At 39.2% G+C, this 25,802-nt stretch overlaps 1 protein-coding gene across 1 annotated transcript; it reads right to left on the bottom strand.

The window, feature by feature from the left end:
• Window positions 1–12,452: 12,452 nt before the first annotated feature.
• Window positions 12,453–22,919, bottom strand: LOC137467703 (coiled-coil domain-containing protein 171-like). Its single transcript, XM_068179140.1, has 9 exons — window positions 22,714–22,919; window positions 20,792–20,980; window positions 19,118–19,619; window positions 18,249–18,365; window positions 17,184–17,410; window positions 16,366–16,545; window positions 14,942–15,115; window positions 14,321–14,466; window positions 12,453–12,693 (listed from the first exon to the last, which is right to left on the bottom strand). The coding sequence occupies exons 1-9, from the start codon at window positions 22,843–22,845 to the stop codon at window positions 12,627–12,629; spliced, it is 1,734 nt and encodes a 577-aa protein (XP_068035241.1). The 5' UTR covers window positions 22,846–22,919; the 3' UTR covers window positions 12,453–12,626.
• Between the last annotated feature and the right edge of the window lie 2,883 nt (window positions 22,920–25,802).

Raw genomic sequence — 25,802 nt, 5'->3', positions numbered from 1 at the left:
ATTATTTTTGAAAGGAAAGTCTATTACAAAAAGGTTAATGATTTATAACAGAAGGGAAGGAAAAACCCTTTGGTTATTAAAAAAAATCAGAAATAGCAAAGCAATTAAAAGAAGTAATGAAAGAAAAAATTAAAAATCAAACACCCACCCATTCACCACCATCACTCCACAAAACTAAAAATAATCCAACCAACCAAGCAGCTAAACCCAGACTAATATCAAAAATATCTAAGCAAATTAAGAACCCATTATTTAAAAAAAACCCTTCAGTAGTAATTTTAATCCCTGCGTTAGCTTCCACCATCCCCTTTCTCTTCTGAAGACTATCTTCTAATGTTCCTGTTTGCATTAATTTTATTGCTCCATTATCGCTACAATTAAGTGTGGTCACCTTTCCCTACAGAAGCTGCACAGCAAGAAGGGTGATGCTGGCCAGGAACCCACATCCCAGAGACTACAATTGCTTGAAAAACAGACTTACCATCTGGAGCAGGAGCAGGAGCAGGTGCAGGAGCAGGAGGTCTACCAGCTGATTGCAGTGAAATGTAAGGCTGAAAAATATCTGTTGAGTAAAAGTAAGAGTTAAAAAACAAGAAAATGAATAGTTTAGAAATGGTTACAGTTGAAAGGAAAGTCTATTAAAATGTTAACGATTTCTAACAGAAAGAAAGGAAAAAAGCATTTGGTTATTACAAAAAGAAAGAAAGGGAAGAAAGGAGAAGGAAGGAAGGAAGAAAGTTTGGAAGGAAGTTGGGAAGGAAGGAAGGAAGGAAGGGAGGGAGGGAGGGAGAGAGAAAGAGAGAAAGAAATTAAAAATAAGTTAGAAATGAAAAAATTCAATAATCAAACACCCACTCACCTCAAGCACTCCCCAAAACCAAAAAGTCCAAGCAACCAAGCATCCAAACCCAAACTAAAACCAAAATAACCCACAAGCTAATAGGGACCAATAGAAAAATCATTCCAGTAATAATTTTAATCCCTGTTATATTGCTAAAAACTAATATTAGCTTTCTCCATCCCCTTTCTCTTCTTTAAAATGTATCACAACATTTCTGTTTGCACTACTTTAATGCTCCATTCTGTTTACAATTAATTGTTGCTGTATTTGCCTACAGAAGCTGCACAGCATGAAGGGAGATGCTGGCTAGGAGCCCACGTCCCAGTGACAATAATTGCCTAAGAAGCAGACTCACCAGCAGGAGCGGGAACAGTAGTGGCAGGTGTATGTGGTGCTTTGGGTGCAACGTCAACCCGAAAAATATCTGTTCAGAGATAGCAAATTTCCTTCAGAGGAGGTAAATTTTAAAAAGCAAGGAAATGCACAGAACTGAAATGGTTATGCTTGCAAGAGAAGATGATTTAAAACTGTTAATGGTATATAACATTTTTAAAGGAAGAAATATTTGGCAAAAGAAAAGGTAGAAAATAAGAAAAAAAAAAAAAAAGAAAATCAAAAACCAAACACCCACCCACTACTGCTACTCCACAAAACTAAAAAATCTTACCAAACAACCAAGAAAAAAACCCCCCAAAAATCGCAAAGCAAATGGGGACCAATAGAAAAAAAACACAGTAATAATTTTAATCCCTGTGTTAACTTTCAGCACCACCATTCTCTGCTGATAGATGTGTCAGAATGTTTCTGTTGGGACTAGTTTTAATGCTGCAGCATGTTGACAATTAAGGGTTGTTGTATTTGCCTACAGAAGCTGTGCAGCATGAAGGGAGATGCTGGCTAGGGACCCACATCCCAGTGACTGCAATTGCTTGACAAGCAGACTTACCATCACTTGGAGGACCAGGAGGTGCAGCAGCTGCTTTGGGCACAAAGAGAGGTCGAAAAGAGTCTGTTCAGGGAAAGTAAATTTCCTTTAGAGAGTTTACTTTTTCATAAGTAAAATTGAAAAAAAGCAAGGAAATGAACAGAACGGAAGTTATTATGGTCGCAAGGAAAGGCTATTACAGAAATGTTAATGGTTTATAACCAAAAGAAGTGAAAAAACCTTTGGAAAGAAAATGGAAGGAAAGGAAAGGAAGAAAGGGAAGGGAAGGCTGGAAGGTAGGAAGGACAGGGATGAAAAGGGAGGAAAAGGAGGAAAAGGAGGAAAGGGAGGGAGGAAAGGGAGGGAAGAAAGGGAGGGAGGGAAGGGGAAGGGAGGGAGGGAAGGGAGGGAAGGGAGGGAAGGGGAAGGAAGGGAGGAAGGAAGGGAGGAAGGGAGGGAGGAAAGGGAGGGAAGAAAGGGAGGGAGGGAAGGGGAAGGGAGGGAGGGAAGGGAGGGAAGGGAGGGAAGGGGAAGGAAGGGAGGAAGGAAGGGAGGAAGGAAGGGAGGAAGGGAGGGAGGAAGGGAGGGAGGAAGGGAGGGAGGGAGGGAGGGAGGGAGGGAGGGAGGGAGGGAGGGAGGGAGGGAGGGAGGGAGGGAGGGAGGGAGGGAGGGAGGGAGGGAGGGAGGAAGGGAGGAAGGGAGGGAGGGAGGGAGGGAGGGAGGGAGGGAGGGAGGGAGGGAGGGAGGAAGGAAGGAAGGAAGGAAGGAAGGAAGGAAGGAAGGAAGGAAGGAAGGAAGGAAGGAAGGAAGGAAGGAAGGAAGGAAGGAAGGAAGGAAGGAAGGAAGGAAGGAAGGAAGGAAGGAAGGAAGGAAGGAAGGAAGGAAGGAAGGAAGGAAGGAAGGAAGGAAGGAAGGAAGGAAGGAAGGGAGGGAGGGAGGGAGGGAGGGAGGAAGGAAAGAAGGGAGGGAGGGAAGGAGGGAGGGAGGGAGGGAGGGAGGGAGGGAGGAAAAAATGAGAATAAAAAATAATCAAATACGAAACACATACCCACCCACCACCAACACACCCCAAAACAAAAAAAAATCCAACCTTCCAAGAATCCAAAGCCAAATTAAAATCTAGAATATCGAAGCAAATAGGGACCAATAGAAAAAAATATAACAGCATTCATTTTAATCCCTGTGTTTTAATCCCTGGTTAGCTTCCACCATCCTCTTTCTCTTCTGAAAAATGGCTCAGAATGCTTCTGTTTGCACTGGTTTTATTGCTCCATTATGCTGACATGTAAGTATTGCTGTATTTGCCTACAGAAGCTGGGCAGCATGAAGGGAGATGCTGGCTAGGGACCCACATCCAAGCGACTGCAATTGCTTGAAAAGGAGACTTACCATCACTGTCACGAGCAGGTGCAGGAGGTGCTCTGGCTAGCTGGTGTCCAATTCGACCCCAAAAAGATTCTATGCAGAGAAAGTAATTTTCAGTCTAAAAACTGTTTTCATTTTAAGAAACAAGGAAATGCACAGCACTGAAATGGTTCTGGTGGCAAGGAAAGGCCCTTACAAATATTGGTTTATAACATAAAGGAAGGAAAAATATTTGGTTAAAAAAACCTAAGAAATAAAGAAATTTGAAATATTAAAAAAAAAAAAAAAAAAAAAAACAACCATAAAGAAAACACACACATACCCACCACTATCACTTCCCAAAACCAAAAAACTCCAACCAACCAAGCTATCAAACCCAAACTAAAACCTAATATGTCCAAGCAAATGGAGACCATTAGGAGAAAAAAAAAGCTTTTAGTTGTAATTTTAATCCCTGTGTTAGCTTTCACTATCCTCTTTCTCTTCTGAGAAAATTTCATAACTTTGCTGTTAGCACCAGTTTTACTGCTTCATAATGTTTGCAATTAAGTATTGCTGTATTTGCCTACAGAAGCTGTGCAGCATGAAGGGAGATGCTGCCTAGGAACCCACATCCCAGTGACTGCAATTGCTTGACAAGCAGACTTACCATCATGAGCATGAGCAGGTGCAGGAGGTGCATGAGTTGCTTGGGATGAAACAGGAAGCCAAAAAGAGTCTGTTCAGAGAAAGTAAAATTACTTCAGAGGAGGTAAATTTTAAAAAGCAAGGAAATGCAGAGCACTGAAAGGGTAATGGTTGCAAGAAATGGCTATCTTAAAATTTTAGCAGTAGTGTTATTGCTCCATTGTGTTTACAATGAAGTATTGTTGTATTTCCCTGCAGAAGCTGTGCAGCATGAAGGGAGATGCTGGCTCTGAGCCCACATCCAAATGCCTATGATTGCTTGACAAGCAGACTTACCATCAGGAGCAGGAATACGAGGTGTACCAGTTTCTTGGGGTTCAATACGACGCTGAAATGAGTCTGTTCAGAGAAAGTTAATTTTCCTCAGTATCTCAGGTTATCATGTAAGATGGAACCCAGAGGTATACATTCTATTACCATCTATGTCAGTTGTTAAGAGAAATGGGGCAGTATTCTTTATCCTCTCCATGACTCATCCCTGACTACTCCCTCCAGGGGCCTGTGTCGGCCAAATGGGCCATCAAGTCCTCACTGCATCACCCATGAAATTACATCATCCCATTGTGAGATGCTCTGCCCAATGGGGAGAAGCAAGCATTCCAGCCTGGATATCATCTGACAATTGGAATACCAGAACAACCTTACCTACCGGATTTCCAGAGGACAAGAGCTACATAACCACCTCTGGATTATCAGAGGAAGACCGGACCCTTCTACAGGATCACTACTTCAAAAGAACCACATCTATCACTTCAGCAGGACTGCAGTCACCATTTAATCAGACTGCTACCACCATCCTGACCAAAAGGGTGTCAGGTTGTATCCTGACTCTTTAGGCCAGTGTTTTCTGCCTTTATTTTAATTGCCCTATTAAATTGTAGATCTGACTTGGAATCTCGCACTGGTTATTTTCAAACTGGTAGGTACATAGCACAAGCTACCGGCTGATTGGGGTTCAAAGTGACGCCAAAAAGATTCTGTTCAGAGAAAGTAAATTTAATTCAGAGGAAGTCATTTTTTAAAAAATGGAATGCAAGGAAATGCCTTAAGTATTGTTGAATTTGCCTACAGAAGCTCTGCAGAAGCATGAAGGGAGATGCTGACTCTGAACCCACGTCCCAGTGACTGCAATTGCTTGAAAAGCAGACTTACCATCATAAGGAGAAGGAGGAGCAGTGGGTTTACCGGCTGCTCGGAGTGAAAAAAGAGGCTGAAAAGAACCTGTTCACAGAAAGGAAATGTACTTCAGAGAAGGTTAATTTTAAAAAACAAAGAAATGCACAGAACTGAAATGGCTATGGTTGAAAGGAAAGACAATTACTAAAAGTTAATGGTTGATAACATAATGAAAGGAAGAAGTCTTCAGTTAAAAAAATAAGGAAATATAAAGAAAAAAATAAAAGAAAAAAATCAAGACCAAACACCCACCCACCCCCACCACTCCCCAAAACCAAAAAATTCAACCAGCCAAGCAACCAAAACCAAAATAAAATCAAAAATATCAATAAAAGCAAATAGGGACCAATAGAAAAAAAACGTTACAGTAGTAATTTTAATTCCTGTGATAGCTTTCACCATCCCCTTTCTCTTCTGAAAAAAAGTATCACAACATTTCTGTTTGCACTGGTTTTATTGCTGCATTACATTTAAAATCTAGGATTGTTGTATTTTCCTACAGAAGCTGTTCAGCATGAAGGGAGATGCTGCCTAGAAACCTACAACCAAGAGACTATAATTGCTTGAAAAGCAGACTTACCAGCAGGAGCAGGAGTAGGAGCAGGAGGTGCACTGGCTGCTTGGGGTGAAATGAGAGGCTGAAAAATATCTGTTCAGAAAAGTAAGTATTAAACACCAAGCAAATACATAGAACTGAAATGATTATTTTTGAAAGGAAAGTCTATTACAAAAAGGTTAATGATTTATAACAGAAGGGAAGGAAAAACCCTTTGTTTATTAAAAAAAAAATCAAAAAAACCACGAAGTAAATAAAAGAAGTAGTGAAAGAAAAATATCAAAAATCAAACACCCACCCACTCATGACGACTGCTCCACAAAACCAAAAATAACCCAACCAAACAAGAAACAAGCAGGTAAATCCAGATTAATATAAAAAATATCTAAGCAAAATAAGGACTCATTTAGAAAAAAACCCCTTCACTGGTAATTTTAATCCCTTCGCTAGCTTTCAACATCCCCTTTCTCTTCTGAAGACTATCTTCTAATGTTGCTCTTTGTGTTAATTTTATTGCTCCATTATCATTACAATTAGGTGTTGTCACCTTTTCCTACAGATGCTGCACAGCATGAAGGAAGATGCTGCCTAGCAACCCACATCTGAGTGACTGTAATTGCTTGAAAAACAGATTTACCATCAGAATGAGGAGCAGGAGCAGGTGCAGGTGCAGGTGCATGTGCAGGAGGAGCAGGATGTCTACCAGCTGCTTGGGGTGAAATATGAGGCTGAAAAATATCTGTTGAGTAAAGGTAAGTTTTAAAAACCAAGGAAATGCACAGATTGGAAATGGTTATGGTTGAAAGGAATGGCTGTTACAAAATGTTAATGGTTTACAACAGAAAGAAAGGAAAAACCCTTTTGTTATTAAAAAAAAGGAAAGAAAACAATTAAAAGATGTAATGAAAGGAAAAAATCAAAAAGCAAACACCCACACACCCATCTCAACCACTCCCCAATACCAAAAAAGTACAAGCAACCAAGCATCCAAACTCAAACTAAAAAAAAAAAAAAAAAAAACAAACAAAAAAAAAAAAAAACCAAAAAAAGAAAACAAACCCCACAAGGAAATAGGGGCCAATAAAAGAAAACAACCCAGTAATAATTTAAATCCCTGTCTTAGCTTTCACCATCTCCTTTCTCTCCTTTAAAAAGTATCACATAATTTCTGTTTGCACTATTTTAATGCTCCATTATGTTTACAATCAAATGCTGTTTTATTTGCCTACAGAAGCTGTGCAGCATGAAGGGAGATGCTGCCTAGGAGCCACATCCCAGTGACAGTAATGCTTGAAAAGGAGACTTACCATCAGGAGCAGGAGCAGCAGGTGCAGGAGGAGCAGGAGGTGGTGATCCAGTTGCTTTGGGTTCAAAGTGAACTTGCAAAGATTCTGTTCAGAGGAAGTAAATTTTAAAAAGCAAGGAAATGCATGGAACTGAAGGGGGTATGGTTGCAAAGAAAGACCATTACAGAAATGTTAATGGTTTCTAACAGAAAGAAGGAAAAAAGAGAAACAAAAGAAAAGAAAAGAAAAGAAAAGAAAAGAAAAGAAAAGAAAAGAAAAGAAAAGAAAAGAAAAGAAAAGATAATAACAAAAATAAAAAACTGTAAAATAAAACATCCACCCAACCACCACCACTACTACCCAATAACAAAAGCTTCAACCAACCAAACCCAGACTAAAACCAAAAATATCTAAGCAAATTGGGGCCAATAGAAAGAAAAATAAGCCTAGTAATTCTAATCCCTGTGTTTTCTTTCTCCATCCCCTTTCTCTTCTGAAAAGTCACAGATCATTTTTGTTAGCGCTAGTTTTATTGCTCCATTATGTTTAATATCAAGTAGTTGTATTTTCCTATGGAAGCTGAGCAGCATGAAGGATGATGCTGTCTGGAAAGCCACATCTAAGAAACTGTAAGTTCTTGATAAGCAGACTTACCATCAGGAGCAGAAGGAGCAGCAGCAGGAGGAGGTGAACCAGCTGCTTCGGGTGCAAAGTCAACTTGCAAGGCTTCTGTTCAGAGAAAGTAAATGTTAGAAAGCAAGGAAATGGACAGAACTGAAGGAGTTTATGGTTGCAAGGAAAGGCTATTACAGAAATGTTAATGATTTATAACAGAAAGAAAGGAAAATCCTTTGGTAAAAAAAAGGAAAGAAAGGAAAAGAGAAAGAAAAATAAAGAAAGAGAAGGAAAGACAGAAAAAAAAAAAGGAAAGAGAGACAGAAAGAGAGAAAGAGAGAAAGAAAGATAATATTAAAAAATCCCAAAACTAACACCCACCCACCCACCACCACCACTCCCCAAAACCAAAAAAACAATCCAACCAATCAAGGAACAAAGCCGAACTAAATCCAAAAACCCACAATCAAATAGCGACCAATAGAACAAAAACATACAGTAGTAATTTCAATGCCTGTGTTAGCTTTCACCATCCACTTTCTCGTATGAAAAATGTCTCAGAATGTTTCTCTTTGCACTAATTGTATTGCTCTCCATTATCATTACAATTAAGTGTTGTTGCATTGTCCTACAGAGGCTGTGCAGCTTGAAGGGAGATGCTGCCTGGGAACCCACATCCCAGTGACTGTAATTGCCTGAAAAGCAGACTTACCATCAGCAGCAGGAGTAAGAGGCTCAACAGCTAAGGGTTCAAAGTGAATCTTTGAAGATTCTCTTCCTGATGTTAATGCTGTAACTTTGGAAGCTGCCAGTGAGTAGAGATCCATAAAATGTCTAGGCACGTGCTTTAAATAAAAGTAGAAGGAATCATTAGTGCTAGGCAAGCTACACTTAAATGCCAAATAGCACACATCCAAATTTTTCACAAAAGACAGAACTTTTTTTTAGCAAAGAGATCAAATACAGTTTGTAAGCCAGGCAGAATGTCAGTCCCAGGACTTAAACTCAAAAACATCTAACACTGGATTTTCTATTTTTTCTAGAATATTGAATATTAAGATCTTTGAGGAGCAGGGAATGAGTCGACACCCTAGTTAGAAGATCCTTTGATGAGATGTTTTCAAGCATGCAGCACAACACTGAGCTCTTGATACAATTTTTTTCATTTTATTTAAACACAAGACTCACTGCAGGTTCAATTTCTGTTCACAAAAAATTGCCACACAGTTTCAGGCTAATGTTCACACTTCCAAGATGAGTCAATTTACTAATCTTTCCACTCCACAGCAAAAAAAGTAACTTGGCAGTAACAAAAGAAAGATCACAAACCTACAGACCTCTGAAAACAGTCTGATTGCACTATAACTGGAAAAATGTAACTATTTCTATGTATGCAGCGGAAGAATGTCCCAGTTTTGTTATATTGATTGGATTGATGATAAAGTTAGCATGACAAGAGAGCACAGATGATTTGGCAGTACCGGTAACTTTGTATCTGTCCCAAGTAGTCTCAACTAATTGCTGAAATTATTGGTCTTCTTTACAATGGTTAATCACATTTTACTTGTTATAATTTTTCCCTTCAGATAGTATGACACTGGTCTTTTGAATGTAAACCTGTGATACAGACAAAAATCAGCTTGGTACCACAAACAGGGATTTACAAAGATTTTTGTAGTTTTTTCCTTTCCTTGGTTTCACTTTGCTGATTTTCAGAAAAGATGTTAACACAGCTAAAATCAATCAGGTTATTTCATTGCGGTTTCTAGGAAACAGCAGTGGCAAACTAACCCATATCACATCTTTTGTCATCAGAAACAATCTCCAAAATGTCTTGGTGGTGTGGTTCTAGTCCTAAAAGAGGATTCTTGTAGATTATAAGGCCTTTAATTGAAATGTGCTCATCACAGACTAACTAAGGCAGTTCTAGAGGATGTGCCTGCAAACAACTCCACTGTCTTTAATGACAAGCCTTCCTAAAGTGATTCCTAACTCTTTACCTCACTCAAGATTACAGGATTGCCCTTAATACAGTTTGGCATAGAGTAAAACTAAAATCCATTAGGTGACCTCTTTCTATAAAAGGCAAACTTTGTAATAAAACCTCAATCATGAGCTTGGAAAGGAATCAAACAGGAACTAGAGATGAGGGCAGAGGAAAGAGAGAGGGAAAAGGGGGAAAGAGAGATGGGGAAAGGGAGAAAGAGGAAAAGGGATAGAGAAAAGGAAGCTCATGGTGACACAGACTGTGAACCATTGGTGCTGTTTGTGTATGTCCTGAGTTACCAAGTGCACCTGAGGCTGCCAGGTGAACAAGAACTTTACAATTCTGCCCCACCAGCGAGCTCCCCAGCACATACTCTACTATGTTAGTTATACCACAAGCACTTTGTGCAAATATGAAATGCAACGTTTTGTGTTTCTGATTCTCTTCCAGAGAGAAAGAGGGAACAGGCTGCAGATGCTTCTGCAATCATTGTGAGGTCACATAGAATGGGAGTTGGGATGGGATAAAAAAAAAAAAAAAAAAAAAAAGAAGAAGCAGCATCCACTACCAAATTAGAAAAGCAGGATTTAAAAGCTGGTGATTGCTACAGTGCCTCCTGTGAAAAGATGCCATCCATGGAACCTTTTGTGCAGCTCTAAAATGGATCATCACTGTACTGTACTGGGGAAACATTTGTAATTCTACCCCCTGACGGAAAAGTTCATCTGTGCTAATTAAGCTTCACAGGACTCTCAAGGCATTACATATTCCATATTTCCATCTTTTAGTGTGGAAACACGATAATGCACACATAATTTATAACTTCATCAGGCATGTACGCAAGCAAGAGAGAACAGTGAGAATTCTCTAGCTTAGAATCTGTCTTTCTTGAATGTTTGATTTTGTGACCCTGATACTGCAATTATATACTGCATTAGAACAGAAAATCCACAATAAATTGGAAGGCATTACTGCAGAAATTTACATGTTGTATGCAATACTTACTTTGTCTAAGATCTTTGCAATTTACTTGATTACCTGCTCTCTCTCTAATTCAGACAGAGAAGTACAATGAAAGAAATATGTTCTCACTCTGCCTTTTGTTCTCTCATTGGGTAAAAAAAATCTGTCTTGGCACTTATATATTCTGCACAGCTATAAAGACTAATGGATAGTTTCTGCAGAAGAGATCAAACTTAAAAACAATGAGGAGGCATTGCACTGAATCTATGTTCAGAGATGAAAATATGGCATGTTTTCTGTTAATTTCTCTTTTTTTCCCACTCATTGTTTTGTCCTAACAAAATTAGTATTTTGAAATGTGCGAGTCTTTAAACCCATATGAGCAAAATAGCTTCTATATTTAAACATTCTAAATAGCAGTTTCTTTTAAATGAGGAATGCTCAAAACCCCACAATTGATTCTAGAACTGTGGGTTGAAAAAAATCTGATACTGACCAAGAAGGAGGATGAAAATCTTGTCTTTATTGTTTGGTTGGTTTTGTTTGTTTGTGGGGATCTTACTTGGTTTTAGTTTTGTTTGCGTTTCTTTTTTTTAATTAGTCTTGTGTATATTAGTGGGAAAAAAGAGAGGGAGATAGAAGAATATTAATTTTCAGGTACATATACTTCTGCCATGTTTGTATTCCCATCAGTTATTTAATGCTGTAACTGCAAAACTAAAAGTTACCATCATCTCTGAAATACCATGTGCAAGAGTATACATGGAAATTGTCTTTCAACTGCTGACTGCAGTAGTTTTGAAGCTTTTTGCTCTCCACATGCTCAGAGCAGTCTATCTGCCCGTTGTGTCTCAGATGCCAAAAATGAAAGAAAATTTAAAAAAGAAAAAAATTAAACAGGATTGGCTTTAGACTCTAACCGGGAATGCCATAGCCTCTGGCCTGTCCCTCACTGCTTCCTCTGAAAGGGTCTCCAGCTGCAGGCTGGGAAGCGGCGTGGCTGCTGCAGCACCTGGTGCCACGGCCTGCTCTCTGGCCTAAAGAGAAAAAACCCCAGCATCAGTGGGAATTCTCCTTCAGACACACCAGCTGGGATGAACTGGGTCCCCTTGAGCCCATTGAGTGGACTTGCATTGATCCGTGGACCTAACATCCATGAATAAAGAACAACTGATTGAATTTTCATCTCTAATTCACAGTGCTGGGTAAGAATGCTACCAAAACAAAAAGACCCTTGCCCTGGTCAGAAAAGAGAAAGGCCAAGGACATGGCACATATGTATTATTGTAAAAACACGGCAGTTGCTGCTTGACATTCACTTCCGAAGTTTGAAAGCAGCCAGTATGAAGATGGTGGTGGCACAAAGGAAATTTTCTATCAGCACGGTTTGCTGTAGGTGAAACATACACTTTAGGTTTTGTCACGTTCCATGAACATTAAAGGAAAAAGAAAAGATATCTGAAAATATAATTAGCAACAGTTTTGGTGAACGCAGAAACTAAAATAGAGAATCCCATGTTGCTAGGAATTAAAGATGTAGTAAGGGAAATCGACACTCCAAGGTAAGGAAAACACTTCTTTTGCTCTATGCTGCTCTAGATTAAAAACAGTTACGAAACCATCTGCCATTAGAGCTAGAGTTGAAAACAGTCCTTTCTCCTAAATAATTAATAGGTACATCTTTATTGGACCTTCAAATAGTCCTATACCAGGGCACAATTGTACAAGTCAGAGAGAAAACTTGAGATTACTATTAAGTTTAAAATATGGTTTTAAAAAATACCATGGAAGTTTCTAACCACAGATTATGATTTCCTGCCTTTTCTTTTCCTGTTTATGATGCTTCATAGGTTAAAATAGCAGACACAAAGCCAAATGTTTTACGGCCACCAAGTATGTGACCTCTCATTATTCAGCAGAGGGTTAACACCGTAACAATTGCCAATTTTTCGTGTGTTCCATTAGTCTTCACTTGTTAACCAGAAATAATGTTCAGTGAGGGAAGGAAAGTGAATTTTGTCATAACTTCTACATTTAGAACAAGTTGTGTGTGTACTACAAACTTGCATTTTATTTCACTGTGGTTTTTTATGATGGAAGAAGTTGAGGGGGGAAACTTCAACACTAAGGGAAGGAAGTTGCTTTGCAGCAACTTGTCTCTTCCCCCGCGAATAAGCAGTTGTAAGGCTTTGGCATGTTTGGAAACACAAATCAGAGGGAATACTTCAAATTCTTACCTCATTCAGGACGGCCTCCACAGCTTTCGTATGATTAATGATCAACTCTTTGTCTCTATTACAAAAGAAAAAACAAAGCAAAACAACAAAACAACGGAGTAACTTTATGGAACTGAAACTCTATCAATGTAGAAATTAATGTTCTGCTACTTTATGGCTGTCATGTCTTGTAAAATAATTGCTGATTATTATAACAGTTATAAACTGTTGATTATATAACAGTTATAAAGTGTTACGATTTTCCCTCTTTTTCATATCTCCAATGCAAGCCCTAAAAATAGTTAATGTACACTATTTGGTGCATTTCCATATGAAAGATGCTTCTGTTGAGGATAAGCAATTCAAATAGATGTAATTATAGGCCTATCAATGAACAACTATCATGGCTTGGATACAGAGATCATAAAAAGTCTCTAGCAGGATGATATTATATTCTTGTATTGGAAAACACAGACAGATTCTGTTTATTTAATCTGCCTTGTTTGTATGTTCCAAAAGGAGAAAAAACCCCTATTTGTTGTGAAGAGTTGCTATAATAATGAAGGGAAGGGTAGCTTGCTTTGTTGATATTCAGCTGCTTTACACAGGGAAAAAAATGCCAGTTTTAAAGTCACTTCACGTTAAAATAACCTTTACTGGATCTGTGTATGGCCACAAGGAATGCTCTTTACTGTAAATGCCCAGAATAGTTTGGGGCAGGATGAAAACGGAAAGCTTTCTAGAACAAATCCTTCTGTAGGTGACGCCTGCTTGGATCAAATCATACTAAATAACATTCGGTATTATTTGATCATCTTAATTAGGTTGTTAAACATTTAGTTGAGGCCTATACGAATTGCATTCATTCCCTGGTGCATAAAACCCTTAAAGGTTCTCAGATGTTGTTCTTCAGAGGTTGAATGATCCCAGGTATGATGGGAAGTTTTAATTAACTAAAATTTTTTTAGATCCTAGCCGTGGAACAACAATATTCATAATAGATATTTCATACTAGGATAAGTATTAGAAAACAAAGTCTTCAAAGATTTATTTTTTCATATGGTGTAAAAATAGCTTAGTAATAACCTCCTTCAAGTCAAAGGGGCTCCTTTTGACTACCAATCTTTTCAAGACCAGTGCCTGAGCCTTTCCTTTTACTCTAGGTTGTCTTGTAGTGGTGTGGGGATTAGGGCTAAATCCAAAACTACCTGAAATCAGCAGGAAGAACTATCTTGTACCACAGGCAAGGCTAGGTCCAAAATGGGTTTCAGTCCCTTTGGTGGCAAAGACCTGTCCCTTAGATGATGCTTGTGTATTTACTATAAATAAATTGTATCTGTCTACAACAAGATGGTGTGGAAACACAGAGAACAAGCAATCATTTCTTAAATAAGCAGAACTTTAAGGATCTGCCAAAGAGATGTTGTCAGAGCAGTAAGATAGCACAGGTATTTTGTTTGCCAGTTATTTCAGCATCCAGAATTTGAAGAACTATTATGGGATAACTGCATAAAATGTATGACCTAGTATTTTGAACTAACACTTTTCGTTTTAGAAGACTATCCCTGAATTTAAAAATAAAAGAGACAGAAGTCCTTTTCTCTTCTAACCTTATACTGTCCAGGGCTAAAAGCCTGCCCATGGAAGTAGGAACTGAAATTTTTATTCATTTTAAGTGACATCCCCCAGGCCCCAGGGCTCACTTTACTCCCTGTTTGAGGGCAAGTTCTGCCTCCTCGAGAGTCTCCCGCAGCTGCTGCTGGTCCTGCTCTGTGCCTTTCAGGAGTCTCTTCTGGTGATCCAGATCTTGGTCTCTGCTCCTCAGCTCCTCCATTGCATTAGAGAGGCTCTGCCAGCAGACAGAGAGCAGAGTTACTCTTTAGCCCAAATAAACTTCACTTTATGCCATTGGCTACTGACCAACGTGGAAGACAAATTGATTGCAAAGTAGATTTGGACAACTGCATACTAAGGTTTTATGAATTTCCTAGCAAAAGAATTACTGACTCAGAACCCCCCTAGTTTTTAGTATATTTGCTATGTATAAGTGTATTTTAGAAAACAAAATTATTGTAGGCAAAAAAACCCAAAACAAACCTCCATTGAAAAGTTTTTTCTTAAGTTGTTAAAAATAAAACATAGATAGCTTAAAAAAAAATTTAAAAAGGAGTCTTTGAAGTGTTTTCTCAGTAGCCTAAAATTCCAGCAGACTGAGTAGTGTGTGTGTATTTACTCCTGTTACTTTATTTACACAAGGACTGCACTATTTGGCTTATTTAACAAAAGGTAAAACTCGGGTGACTGTTCCAGAAGAATAATCTTACCATCAGAGATACATTGGAGACTTGGCTTCTTTCTGTGTCGATATGTGGGCATGATTCCAGTATACTACTCAGCTCCTGAAGCCGTCGCTGGTGCTCTTGTAAAAGCAATCTTGCCTCCTGCTCACGCTGCAAAGCATTATCTAACTCCTCCTGCAAATTGTCTTGGTTGATTTTCTGGAAAGAGAAACAAGCTGGGCCTGATTCTGTAACTATATTCAGTGGTTTCCCTACCACTGAGTGAGTTCCACTTGCAAACATACCAAATTCTAAAACAGATGCATGCTTAGGATTAGTCTTGAAGTTCTTTTAACATGAAGACAGATTACTGAACAGTAAGATGGCAGACCAGTTAATCACTGTGTTTTTTGTAAAGAGCATTCATGTAAAGTCTTGGCATTCATTATTCTATTCAAATTAGCACCCTAGGGTGCAAAACCTCAATATGTAGGAGGAAAAATATGCAGAACAATGTTCAAAATTTTAGTGAATAGCTTATTGACCCTTTTAAACTCCTTTGTGGACTGTTCTTGTCCTCCAAAACTGTTCCAGGAAAAAGAAGTAATTCTTCAAGGGAAGTCATCATCTGCATTTCAACTACAATCTAAAATGTCATAATTTTCCTCTAACTGTCCCAAAACACTAAGGGAATAAAACCTGTTGAGAAGAGAACTGAAGATGATCAGATATTTTTGAGTAAAAAAATAAAAATCCATTTTACTAGCTAGGAACAGGAAGGACAATGGGTGAGACGTCATCTAGCAGATATTCTCTGCTTGGAAGTGTTTGGATTAGGACACACTGACAGGTTCTACCAACTAGGCTTCAGGTTAGGGAACCCACAGCATTTCAGTAACTCCATCAGCAACAGCAAAGGACTCAGGGGATTTTGTGCATTTGTGCTACTGAGAATGTAGGAAAAGGCTTTTTTTTCCCCTGACATAAAGTTACTTCTTCAGGGAAACAGACCCACTAAAATTTGTATTGTATTTATTATAACATGCATCAACATCCATACAGAGTTTAAACTGCTATATTTATATTTCATCAACTTCTCATGAACATTCGTATTGAACACCCTGACTTTATTCCAGCTGACTTTACTCTGTTGAAGTGAAATCTTCTTTTAGGATACATAAGTCATCACATCAACATTTCCAAAAAATGGGAGAACCTGGACTGCTGAAGACCAAACTGCAATTTATACAGGACACCTCCTTCTACAAATCAAAAGGAAACTCCAGTGGAAAAGGGGTCTTTCTAAATACATCTGTCTTCTAGTTTAGTGACATTTACAAGGCAAGGTTTCTGGAAAATTCTGTTGAAAGTAAATAAATTCTATGTTTTCCAAAAGGACATAAATCAAAAAATGTGTAGAAAGGAGAATCTCTTTTAAGCAAGAGAGCCTCCAAATCAAATGCACTTACATGCTGAAGTTCATTTGATTGCTCTTGCAGCCTGTGGGCTTTTTCAGCATCTTTTCGCATCTCATTGCAACTCCACTGGCATTCTGCAAGCTGCAGGTGCAGTGAGTGGGACTCTACCTCTGCTGCATGAAGCCTTCGTGAAAATTCAAATATTTCTTGCTGCAAGATTGCTATGTTTCTCTGTCAGCATACAAAAACAAGTTGATGGGCTATAAAATCTGCTATTTTAGCAATAAAAGAAATCATATTTATGACCCAAGAAAATGAAGACAAAACATAATTTTTTCCTCCATCTCTAAAAGACATACACAAGGGCAAAAGTTTGAACCTGTCACCTACCAACCCTACCAAGGGCTACTGCAAATTCTGTTTACAAAGAAGTACTATTTTCACCTAAAGTCTACTATAAAAGATTATTGGAGAAAGAGTTTATCCTTTCATTTTGGTTTAAGGGAAGAAGGCTATCTTTACTGAAAAAGGATGGTAGACATGAGAAAGTAGAAAACCATAATAAAACATTTCCATCAAGCCAAAAGCAAATTTGTTCTTATAAGCTAATACAGATCTGATAGAACTTGAAAAAAACCCTTTTACTTGGATACACTAAACCTCCTCCAAAAATTCTTTGTCAATAAAAGAAAAGACCTATTTACACCCTAATGTGTGACAAATCAACTTCTGAGTGTCCATATAGGGGTACTTCATTGTCATGGACTCATCACCAGCCTGAAACAAAATAAATGGTGCTTTCCAGGGAGCTTCTCTGTTGCTTCTGTAAACCTTCTGTTTCCATGAAGGAGGACTGTAAATCTGCTTACTGTGCTGGGCAGTCTGTCATACAATCCAGCTTCCAGGGCCTGGGCATTTACTCTGCGGAGCCCACGAGCCAGCCTCTGTATCAGGGAGTCCCTCTCCAGGTAAGCTCTGCACCCACAAGGTTTCCCTTGAACTGTCTCCATCAGTATGCTCAGGTTGTCCATCAGTTTTGCAAAGCAGTTCCTGGCTGCCCTGATAAGGGAGTGTCCAGAAAGCCAGGAGCATGCATCTTTAAGAAACAACAACAAAAAAGAAACATCAAGCAGTTTATTAGTTCCCATTTCTTGTAATATCATGTTCTTTTGCATTTATACAGGATGGAACCTGTAAATATTCTGAAACACAGAATACTGATTCTGAAACACTGTTCAAACTTTGCTTTTAAAGGATATGAATGAAAATTACTGAGAACAGCATGATCAAAGAAGAAAGTGCCTGAAACTGAATCTAAGCACATTTGATTCAAAAACAACTTTTATACCAACTTAGTGTTTAGCCTTCTGGAAAATGCATCACCTTGTCTTTCTCCTGCTATTTCCCTTTATTCACATAAATTATCCCTCTTCTAATATCCTTGTCTTCTGTGACAAAATTGTGGGGATTCTGGAACTAGAGATTAATAAAGAACCAGGGATGGCAGCAATGCAGATGAACCAAGGGAGCCTGTATCAGTTCTCACTGTAAATAAACTCCAGAAACACTTTCCAGCCTTCTGCTTCCATGGCTATATACAATGAAAGGATAAAATATCCTATCAGTTGTTAAAGAAAATGAATCTGTTCCAACAGTACAGAGATGTGATCATTCAGAGAATGCAGAAGAGGTTTACCATTTTACCCTGCAATAAAATTACTCCTTCAGGGAAAGAGCCCCACTAAAATTTGTATTGACTAGCTCAGGATATAACCTCGCATCAAAGGTGTCTATCATAATATTCAGAAATATCTCTTCAGAGCTATGATCCAGAATGGTTTAGATAAAATCATCAAAATGGAAGTGATATGACCACCCTGACTTTTTTATTTTTTTGATAGATTTCTGCTACAACAATATACTGTTAGAATTACCTTGTTTGCTGAGAACATCGTCTAGTTCAGAGATGGAACTGACTATTGCAGTATAGAGGTTAGAGCTAGTCAACCAGTCAAGTGCTTCAATACAGTCAACTCCTTCCTCTTCAAAACCTGGGAAACAGAATTGCAGCTAGCAGGATAAGTGAATCACTAGGATATGGCACACTGCTACCTCCAGCTCTTTCAGAAATTAACCAAAAATAAGCATATAAACAACAAATTAGTCAGGACAATTTAGACCGTTTTAAGCATGCTTCCAGAAGTACTAAAAAACAAAAAAAGTAGATGAACCTTCTAATGTGGAAAACATTTTTGATACCATTTATCCTTGCAGAGGGAAGTATAAACTGGTCTGGCAACAGAAAGGGGCAAGTAGATATAATCTCTGAAGAAAATTTCGAAATCCCATGCTAATATTTCACCTGAATCAGAAAGCAATTTTTGTGGGTCTTAGTAGTAAATAAATATTCAAAATTATTAAAATAAGAGGAGGAAATACCTTTTCTAGGGGAAAAAAAAAAAAAAAAGGTGACAGTTAATAATTCAGGAACATTGCAAGATATTTGCCACAGAGAAGATGCTGTAGCACCTAGTTCTGAAATCCATAACACAAATATCAAAAATATCAGACAGTGTTGAGCTCATGTGCATAATTGCAATTTTACCTGTAATGCTTAACACATGACTAGGCATTTCCTCATAGAATGAAATATGTTTGTCAAGCAACGTAAAAATTATAAATCCATAAATAATTTGTACAAATGTCATGAAATATATCTTTATGCCCCAGCAATAATAATAATAATCTTGCTTTTGTTTTTATTCCCTAACCATGTAATTTGACCTAAGAATATTTCACTTACGTGACACATGCCTGCCTCTGGATTCTCCCACACAAACTTGAATTCCAGTGCATCCTCTGGAGGCATCTGTCCAGACCAAAAAGGTACAAGAATATCGGGCCAGAGCCCTCAGCCTGTTAGCAGCCAGAACTGCAATCACAGCTCTTCGGAAGACATAAACCAGGTGCTTGGCTCTTCTCTGCCTCAGCCTGCCTTCGCCTTGGCTGTTTTCCACGTTAGTAGGGAGAGCATAAAGGAGGCTGATGATCTTCTGGTTCAATAATTTGTGGTGGTTCACCTGCTCCTGGAGAATGTCTCTTTGGCAAGACACAGCGCACAGTCTGCCGTAGAGAGGACACAGGGCCCCTGACAGCAGTGCACAGGCTGCCAACAGGGAGGAGCGTGCCTTGTGAGCATTTGATAATGTATTTGTCATGGAACTGTTTTCATGGGCCTGTTTCTCGCAGGTTTGTTCAAGGCCATACAGATTTTGCCTGTTTTTCTGCACTGTTTCTTCACATTTCTGCAACAGAAACAAACCAAACAAAACCGGAAGAAATATTAACTAGATAGTTTTTGCCTCGACAAGAGCAAAAAGAAAATTCTTCGTTTTGCCATTCAAATGATGCATTAAAGGAGTCAAAAATTCTTAGTAATGATGGTGATGAAAGTATTTCTTCTAGAAAACAATTACAGAATCAGATATATGAAACCACAGCAATGGTAGGGGGGAAACTGACATGATCATCAACTGCAAATTGGACTCCTGATTTCTAACAACATTCAGCAATATGGTGACAGCTCACAGAAGGTCCAACGCTGCTTGTCTGCCCACAATAGAGTTCGATGAGTTGACTTAACAATAGTAGTAACATCCTCCAATTTCAGAGAGAGCACTGCTCTACCAAGCAGAAAGCCAGTGTAAGTGAGAGGAAAAAGGTAAGAAGGCTGGAACATGAGACTAGACAGATTAAATTTTTCAGCATGCAAAGACTTCCAGCCCTGAAATCTGCATCAACTACAGCATTATTCTGTGAAGTAAGTTGCAGCAACTCACAAATAACAAGGGACATCTATTTCCTTTATTCACAAGACTTTTAATTGAAACTGGTGTGAAGGAATATGATGGTAAAGACAGCAAATGGTGGTTGTGGAATAATGGGTAACATTTTGGATTGCAGGATTGCAAATAACTCATCTAACAAGCAGTGAGAGTTTCACACTTTAAAACCACTTCTCACTGTAGTATCACTAAAGCAGAGTCATTACCACTGTTCTTAGGATCAGTACATATGCAATTAAATTTATCCACAGGTAACACCACATTACTGTTACTCCATACAATCTCTGCAAATGATGATGCTGAAAAAGTAGCTGCTGCCCTCAGAAATCCTTAAAAAAAGGAAATTCGATCTTACAGCTATAGCATTCTCAGAAAAAAAATACTACCCACTGTAGATGAAAGCAGGCTTCTCATGACAAATGCTTCAAAAAAGTTATTTATTTCTTATTTTAAATGATGTTAATATTAGCACAGTGATGGGTTGGTTTGTTGTTTGGGCTTTTTTTAACTTTAAAAATATACTTAAATTCCCAAATGACCTTAAACTGCTAAGGGGCTTAAACTACTGAAAAAATCAATTAAATGGTACAAGAAAAAAAAAAAAAAAAAATTAGAAGTTCCCAGCACTATACCTGGGCTCTTGCATGAACTTCTGCAAGGATATTTGAGTACTGCTCTTCAAGATATTGCTTTTCTTTCTGCCAGCAATGTTCCTGTGCTTTTAACTGCTCAGACATTTTCTCAAAAGCATCCTCCTGCTTCTGCTGAAGTTCCTTCAGAGTGTCAGCCTTGTGCTTGCAAATATATTCTAGGTGAGATATCTGTGTGACAAGCATTTAAGAAGAAATTATTGTTTACCGTTTCACTTTGAGTCACGCACAGACTATTCCAGCATAAAATCTAAACTGTAATTTCTTCAAAATTTTCATTAAAACTAAATAAAACCCTTTTCATAGCAGATGAATTACTTGGTTCTCCAAACAAAACTGAAATATATTTTGAAACACAAGATTTTATTTGGTTTCGGTTCTGCCATCCTTTTACCACCTTGTAGATATTCGTCACCTTCTTTGTAGGAAACCTGAGCCAGACACTTCAAACTTGTTTTTTAAACAACTCTGTTAAATTTTAGTCCATTAGTAAATTAGGAATCCAAGTATATACTTTAGAAATGTGAAATGATTGCACACAAGAAATCAAAACAGCATTTAATTTTTTGTTTTGCTTGGGGTTTTTTTGGGGGAGTTGTTGGTGGTTTTTTTTGTTGTTGTTTGGTTAGTTTTTTTGTTTGGGAGGGTTTTTTTTGCTTTTTTTTTTTTTTTTTTTTTGGTTGAAAAGCCAAGACTTTCCAGATTATTATTAAGTTTTTAAACAAGTCCAGGGAATTCTAGCATAGAGAATGTTTTCCTTACAAATAGCTCATGAGTTTATGATGTGTTTTCAACAAGCATGAAGGGATACACTCTTGTGGTTTAACACTTCACCCCCCATGCAAATTAAATAGAGGCATGAACCAAGCCAACAATGATCTCCAAATGCACACACCTGCACTTTGTTACTAGAAAGCATCAGCAAGACACATCCAGATAGATCACTCTGAGCTGTAGGAAAAAAGGTTTTGTGCAACACAGTCTAAAATCCCAGAAAAGCTGCTAAGTACATGAGAAGAGCCCTAGAGACCTCCCAAGCAGTCTCAGTAACAAGGCTTAATTAAAATGCAAGAACAGGGAGGCACAAACCCCAGAAACACTGCCAACAATATCCATCTCCTTCCCTTCCCATGTCTTTCCTTCTCCCTTTCCTCTTCTACTTCAAAAGAGAAATAAACCAGAAAACAAAGTCAAACCCTGAAGAGTGGCTTAGCTACTCTCAGCTTAGTCTCTGGACCCAGCTGACCTATTTTAAAAGGGTTTTATTTTTCCTAAAACCACAGGGTTTTCTGGCAAGAAAGGCCACATAAGCTCACTTGCATTCATATCACTCAGAAATGTACAGCTCCTCCTGCACACAAATACTGACATGTTTTAGAATAGGTATTTCCATTGTGTTTCTGAATAAAAATGTCAGAATCCGAAAGTTGCAATTAAACAGAAAACCCCACACTGGCATTCTTTCAAATAGCACATCTGAATCATAAACACATAATTTAAAGATGGTATTCCTGGAGAAAGTGTATTTTGCTATGGATTATGGTAAAACAAAGACTTGCTTTATGACTGTAAATGACTACATTCTGTGAATTTCTTCATCAGTAAGATGAATTTATTATCTTTTAATGAGGTCCCTGTGGCTGGTATCAGACAATCCTTTCAGAATGTCCTGCACAGAAAGTGGAGCTGAGAGACTTGATGCACACTCCAGTCACATCTACATGCTCACAGCAGCAGCATCAAGCTGAGCAGTGGACCAGCCATAATTAACGGTGTTCATTTGTTAATGTCCAAATCCTCTTGGGGGGATGAATATCACTCCTTTTTCTCCTTTTTAACGAGCCTGCAGTGTGCACAAATGTCACTGAGCTCCGCAGAGGCAGCTGATGCCTGGGGACACTCACCCTCTCCTTAGCCTTGTGGAAGTTCAAGATCAGGGCTTCAACATTCTCATGCAAGAGAGCACAAAGCTCTGTCCAAGGTAACTCTTCCAGGGCGACCTCTGAATGTTTGGCAAGCACATGGGCGTTTGCCATGCTCTGGTATAAGTTTAGGAGGATGGACACATCCCTCTGGAACACAAAGAAGAATTCGTTGCTGTAGCTGGGCAATGTTCAAATCAAAAGAGATGCATCACATGTGCAGTAGCAGTGCTGCATGCAGCTGATAACAAGGCCTCAGAGCTCATTCTCACAGCTTTCCAAAATTCCTGTGTTCATTTCTAATAATTGCTGCCATAATATTGCATAATCTTACAGCAGAGTAAGAAAAGTGATTTGACCAAATTTATCTAATTAGACACAGTATGCCTATAAAGTATGTGAATAAATCCCAGTCCTGTGGGGGCCACAACATTGACCTGGCACAGATAAAAATTTCTGTGCTCTTAGTGGATGCAATTCATTCTCCCTTGTTAATACTCTGATGTGCATTCAAACTGTGCCCCCACACAGCTGCACAGCACACAGAAAACTGTCCAGTTGGCTAGGCAGCACAACACACTCTAAATTCCTTTAAAAATTTGTTTTGCATGGGTTATATATGATTAAATAGCTGGCCAAAATAGGCCTACAGCTCCATCAGTCACACTCCACAAGCCATGCCTCATTTCTTTACAGTGATTTTAATCAGTGGCATAATAAATTGATTCAGGTTATAAATAAATAAGCATGCAGTAAAAATTCAATTCTTCATAATTTTAGTGCATACAAGTGACTTAGAAACTTTGGTTAAGCTAATAGAAAGCTGTTTCTCAAATGCCATGAGGACAAAGTATGTAAACAACCGTAACAGTACAGTCAGAGATCAAGATAAGATTCTCAGACTAGAGTGGAAAGAACATATTCAGGGAACATAAAAGTGGTATAAAAGATGAAAAAATACTGTATAGGCCAGGAGAGCAGGAAGGGAAAACGAAGGGAAGAGAACACACTGACATTTTCACACAATTTTGGCATGGGTATAGCGAGGACCAACAGCAATATATTAAATGTTACCTCTACTTAGTTCCTGCTACAGTCTTCTGCTTTTTCATTTTGGGAAGCAAAATCAAAGCTGTCTCAATGGAGTAAACAGGATCACATACAGGTGATCACTCCTGCTTCCCAAACACATACAAACAGCTTTGGGAAAAATACAAAGCCAACCAAGGCAATAAACATTTAATCTCATAAGGGAACCACTAATACAACTCTTCCGAAAATGCGTATTTTTATCCTCTGCTCAGGACAGTCCTGTGGTTTGAAATCTTTTGAATAAAACACTTGAAACAACCAGCTCTGTGAATATGACAATGAGACAATCCTGTTACTTTTAACCTTTCAGTAATATAACATTAATTTTGAGTACACCATTACATACTGTTTCCATTACCAGAAATCTTGATCCTGAATGAAATCTCGTACTGAATTCTTGTCATGTATAACATATAGTTTACTAAGGAATACAGATAAAAAGGAAAACCCTTACCACAGCAACAGCTAGCAAGTGTGGGAGGAGGTCTCAGAAGAGATCTGCCGGGATTACCATGGGAAACTACTGTGGTGTAGGGGCATGGTAATAAGATTCCCGCCGTTCCCTATGTCCATCATTTGGTGTACCCTCCCCAGTTAATGTCAGTTAAGCAATGGTACCATCCCAGGTTCTGGAAAGTTCTTTGTTCTAAGTTCTGTTATTGGTTCCCTCCTTGAAACCACTCCTTCCCTTATCTCCCATTGGTTTGTACTATCCCTATCCCTCCCACAAGATCTTACCCCATTGGAGGTATGTACCCCGACCCCACCTCCTCTCTCTCGGATATAACCCCTATCCCGTCCTTCGGGGGCGTCTCCGAGGGCTCTGGTCACCCAGACCTCGGAGTGCAGGCACTCAGGGCAGCTCCCCTCTCAAGAGGTTGTCTCCCTTTGCTCCTTTTACCTTTTCCTGCCTTTTCCTGCCTTGAATAAACCTCTGAGAACTGCAGCGCTCCGTGTGCCGACCCGTCTATTTGGTGGATTCGAGCTTTAGTCATCTGGGGCTCCTCAGGTGGCTCAATCATGTCACCTCCTCAGGTGGCTGAATCACTTGGATGCAGAGGGGGGATGTTTGGCAGGGAAACAGCCCTTGTGGTGAGCACTGTCCTGTATGGATCTATGGAAGTGGTCCTGAAGGTCCCTCACGAGCCTCCCGTTGTCCAGGCTAAAGCTCCCTCAGCACCTCCTCATTGGCCTTGCGCTCCACACCCTTCCCCAGCTCCCGTGTCCTCCTGTGCACGCGCTCCAGCCCCTCAAGGCCTTTCTGCTTCACAGGGCCCCACAACTGGACACAGCACTCCCAGCTGTGCCCGCAGCGCTGCCCAGCCCAGGGGGACGGTCACTGCCCTGCTCCTGCTGCCCCACTGTTGCTGGCACAGGCCAGGATGCCCTTGGCCTTCTTGGCTACCTGGCCACGCGCTGGCCCACCTTCAGCTGCTCTTGACCGGCACCCCTGGGTCCTTTTGGCCCACTGGGCTCCCCCACCACAGAGTTGCCCGTTTGACTTCAAATACAGCATCCACAATTTTACATTGTCCTTCTAGTTCTACAACCACATCTTGTCAGGTAGTAGCATGAAGTTTGATAGGAATAAAAATCTAGGTCACTGTGACTTGATTAAAATGGGCTAATTCAACTCTACAGGAAATTCCTCATTTAAAGTATTCATCCCTGTCTGGTGTCAGTAAGCAATGTTGTCTCTGCAAACTGTGTTTGTTGGTATTCAAGGCTCTGAAATGGAAATTAGGAAATATCCAGATATGCCTTTGTGTTTGTTGTTGAAGGCATGAAAATGGATTTTCTGTCGGCCTGCATGGCTGGCCCTGTACAGTCTACTTGTTCTGGCTAAGCTCACAGCTTACTCTACAATACTTCAACACCAAGAACATGAAATGTTCCTTTCTCACTCACCTTAGGATCAGCACCGCTGAAGACATGCTTCAGGTGACCTGTAGTGGGCAAGGGAAAATGAACCAGATGCT

Source organism: Anomalospiza imberbis, unplaced genomic scaffold (assembly GCF_031753505.1).
Source record: "Anomalospiza imberbis isolate Cuckoo-Finch-1a 21T00152 unplaced genomic scaffold, ASM3175350v1 scaffold_76, whole genome shotgun sequence".
Classification (NCBI taxonomy): domain Eukaryota; kingdom Metazoa; phylum Chordata; class Aves; order Passeriformes; family Viduidae; genus Anomalospiza; species Anomalospiza imberbis.
The sequence above is the reverse complement of the archived record's forward strand: the minus strand, read 5'-3'. Positions and strand labels throughout refer to the sequence as shown.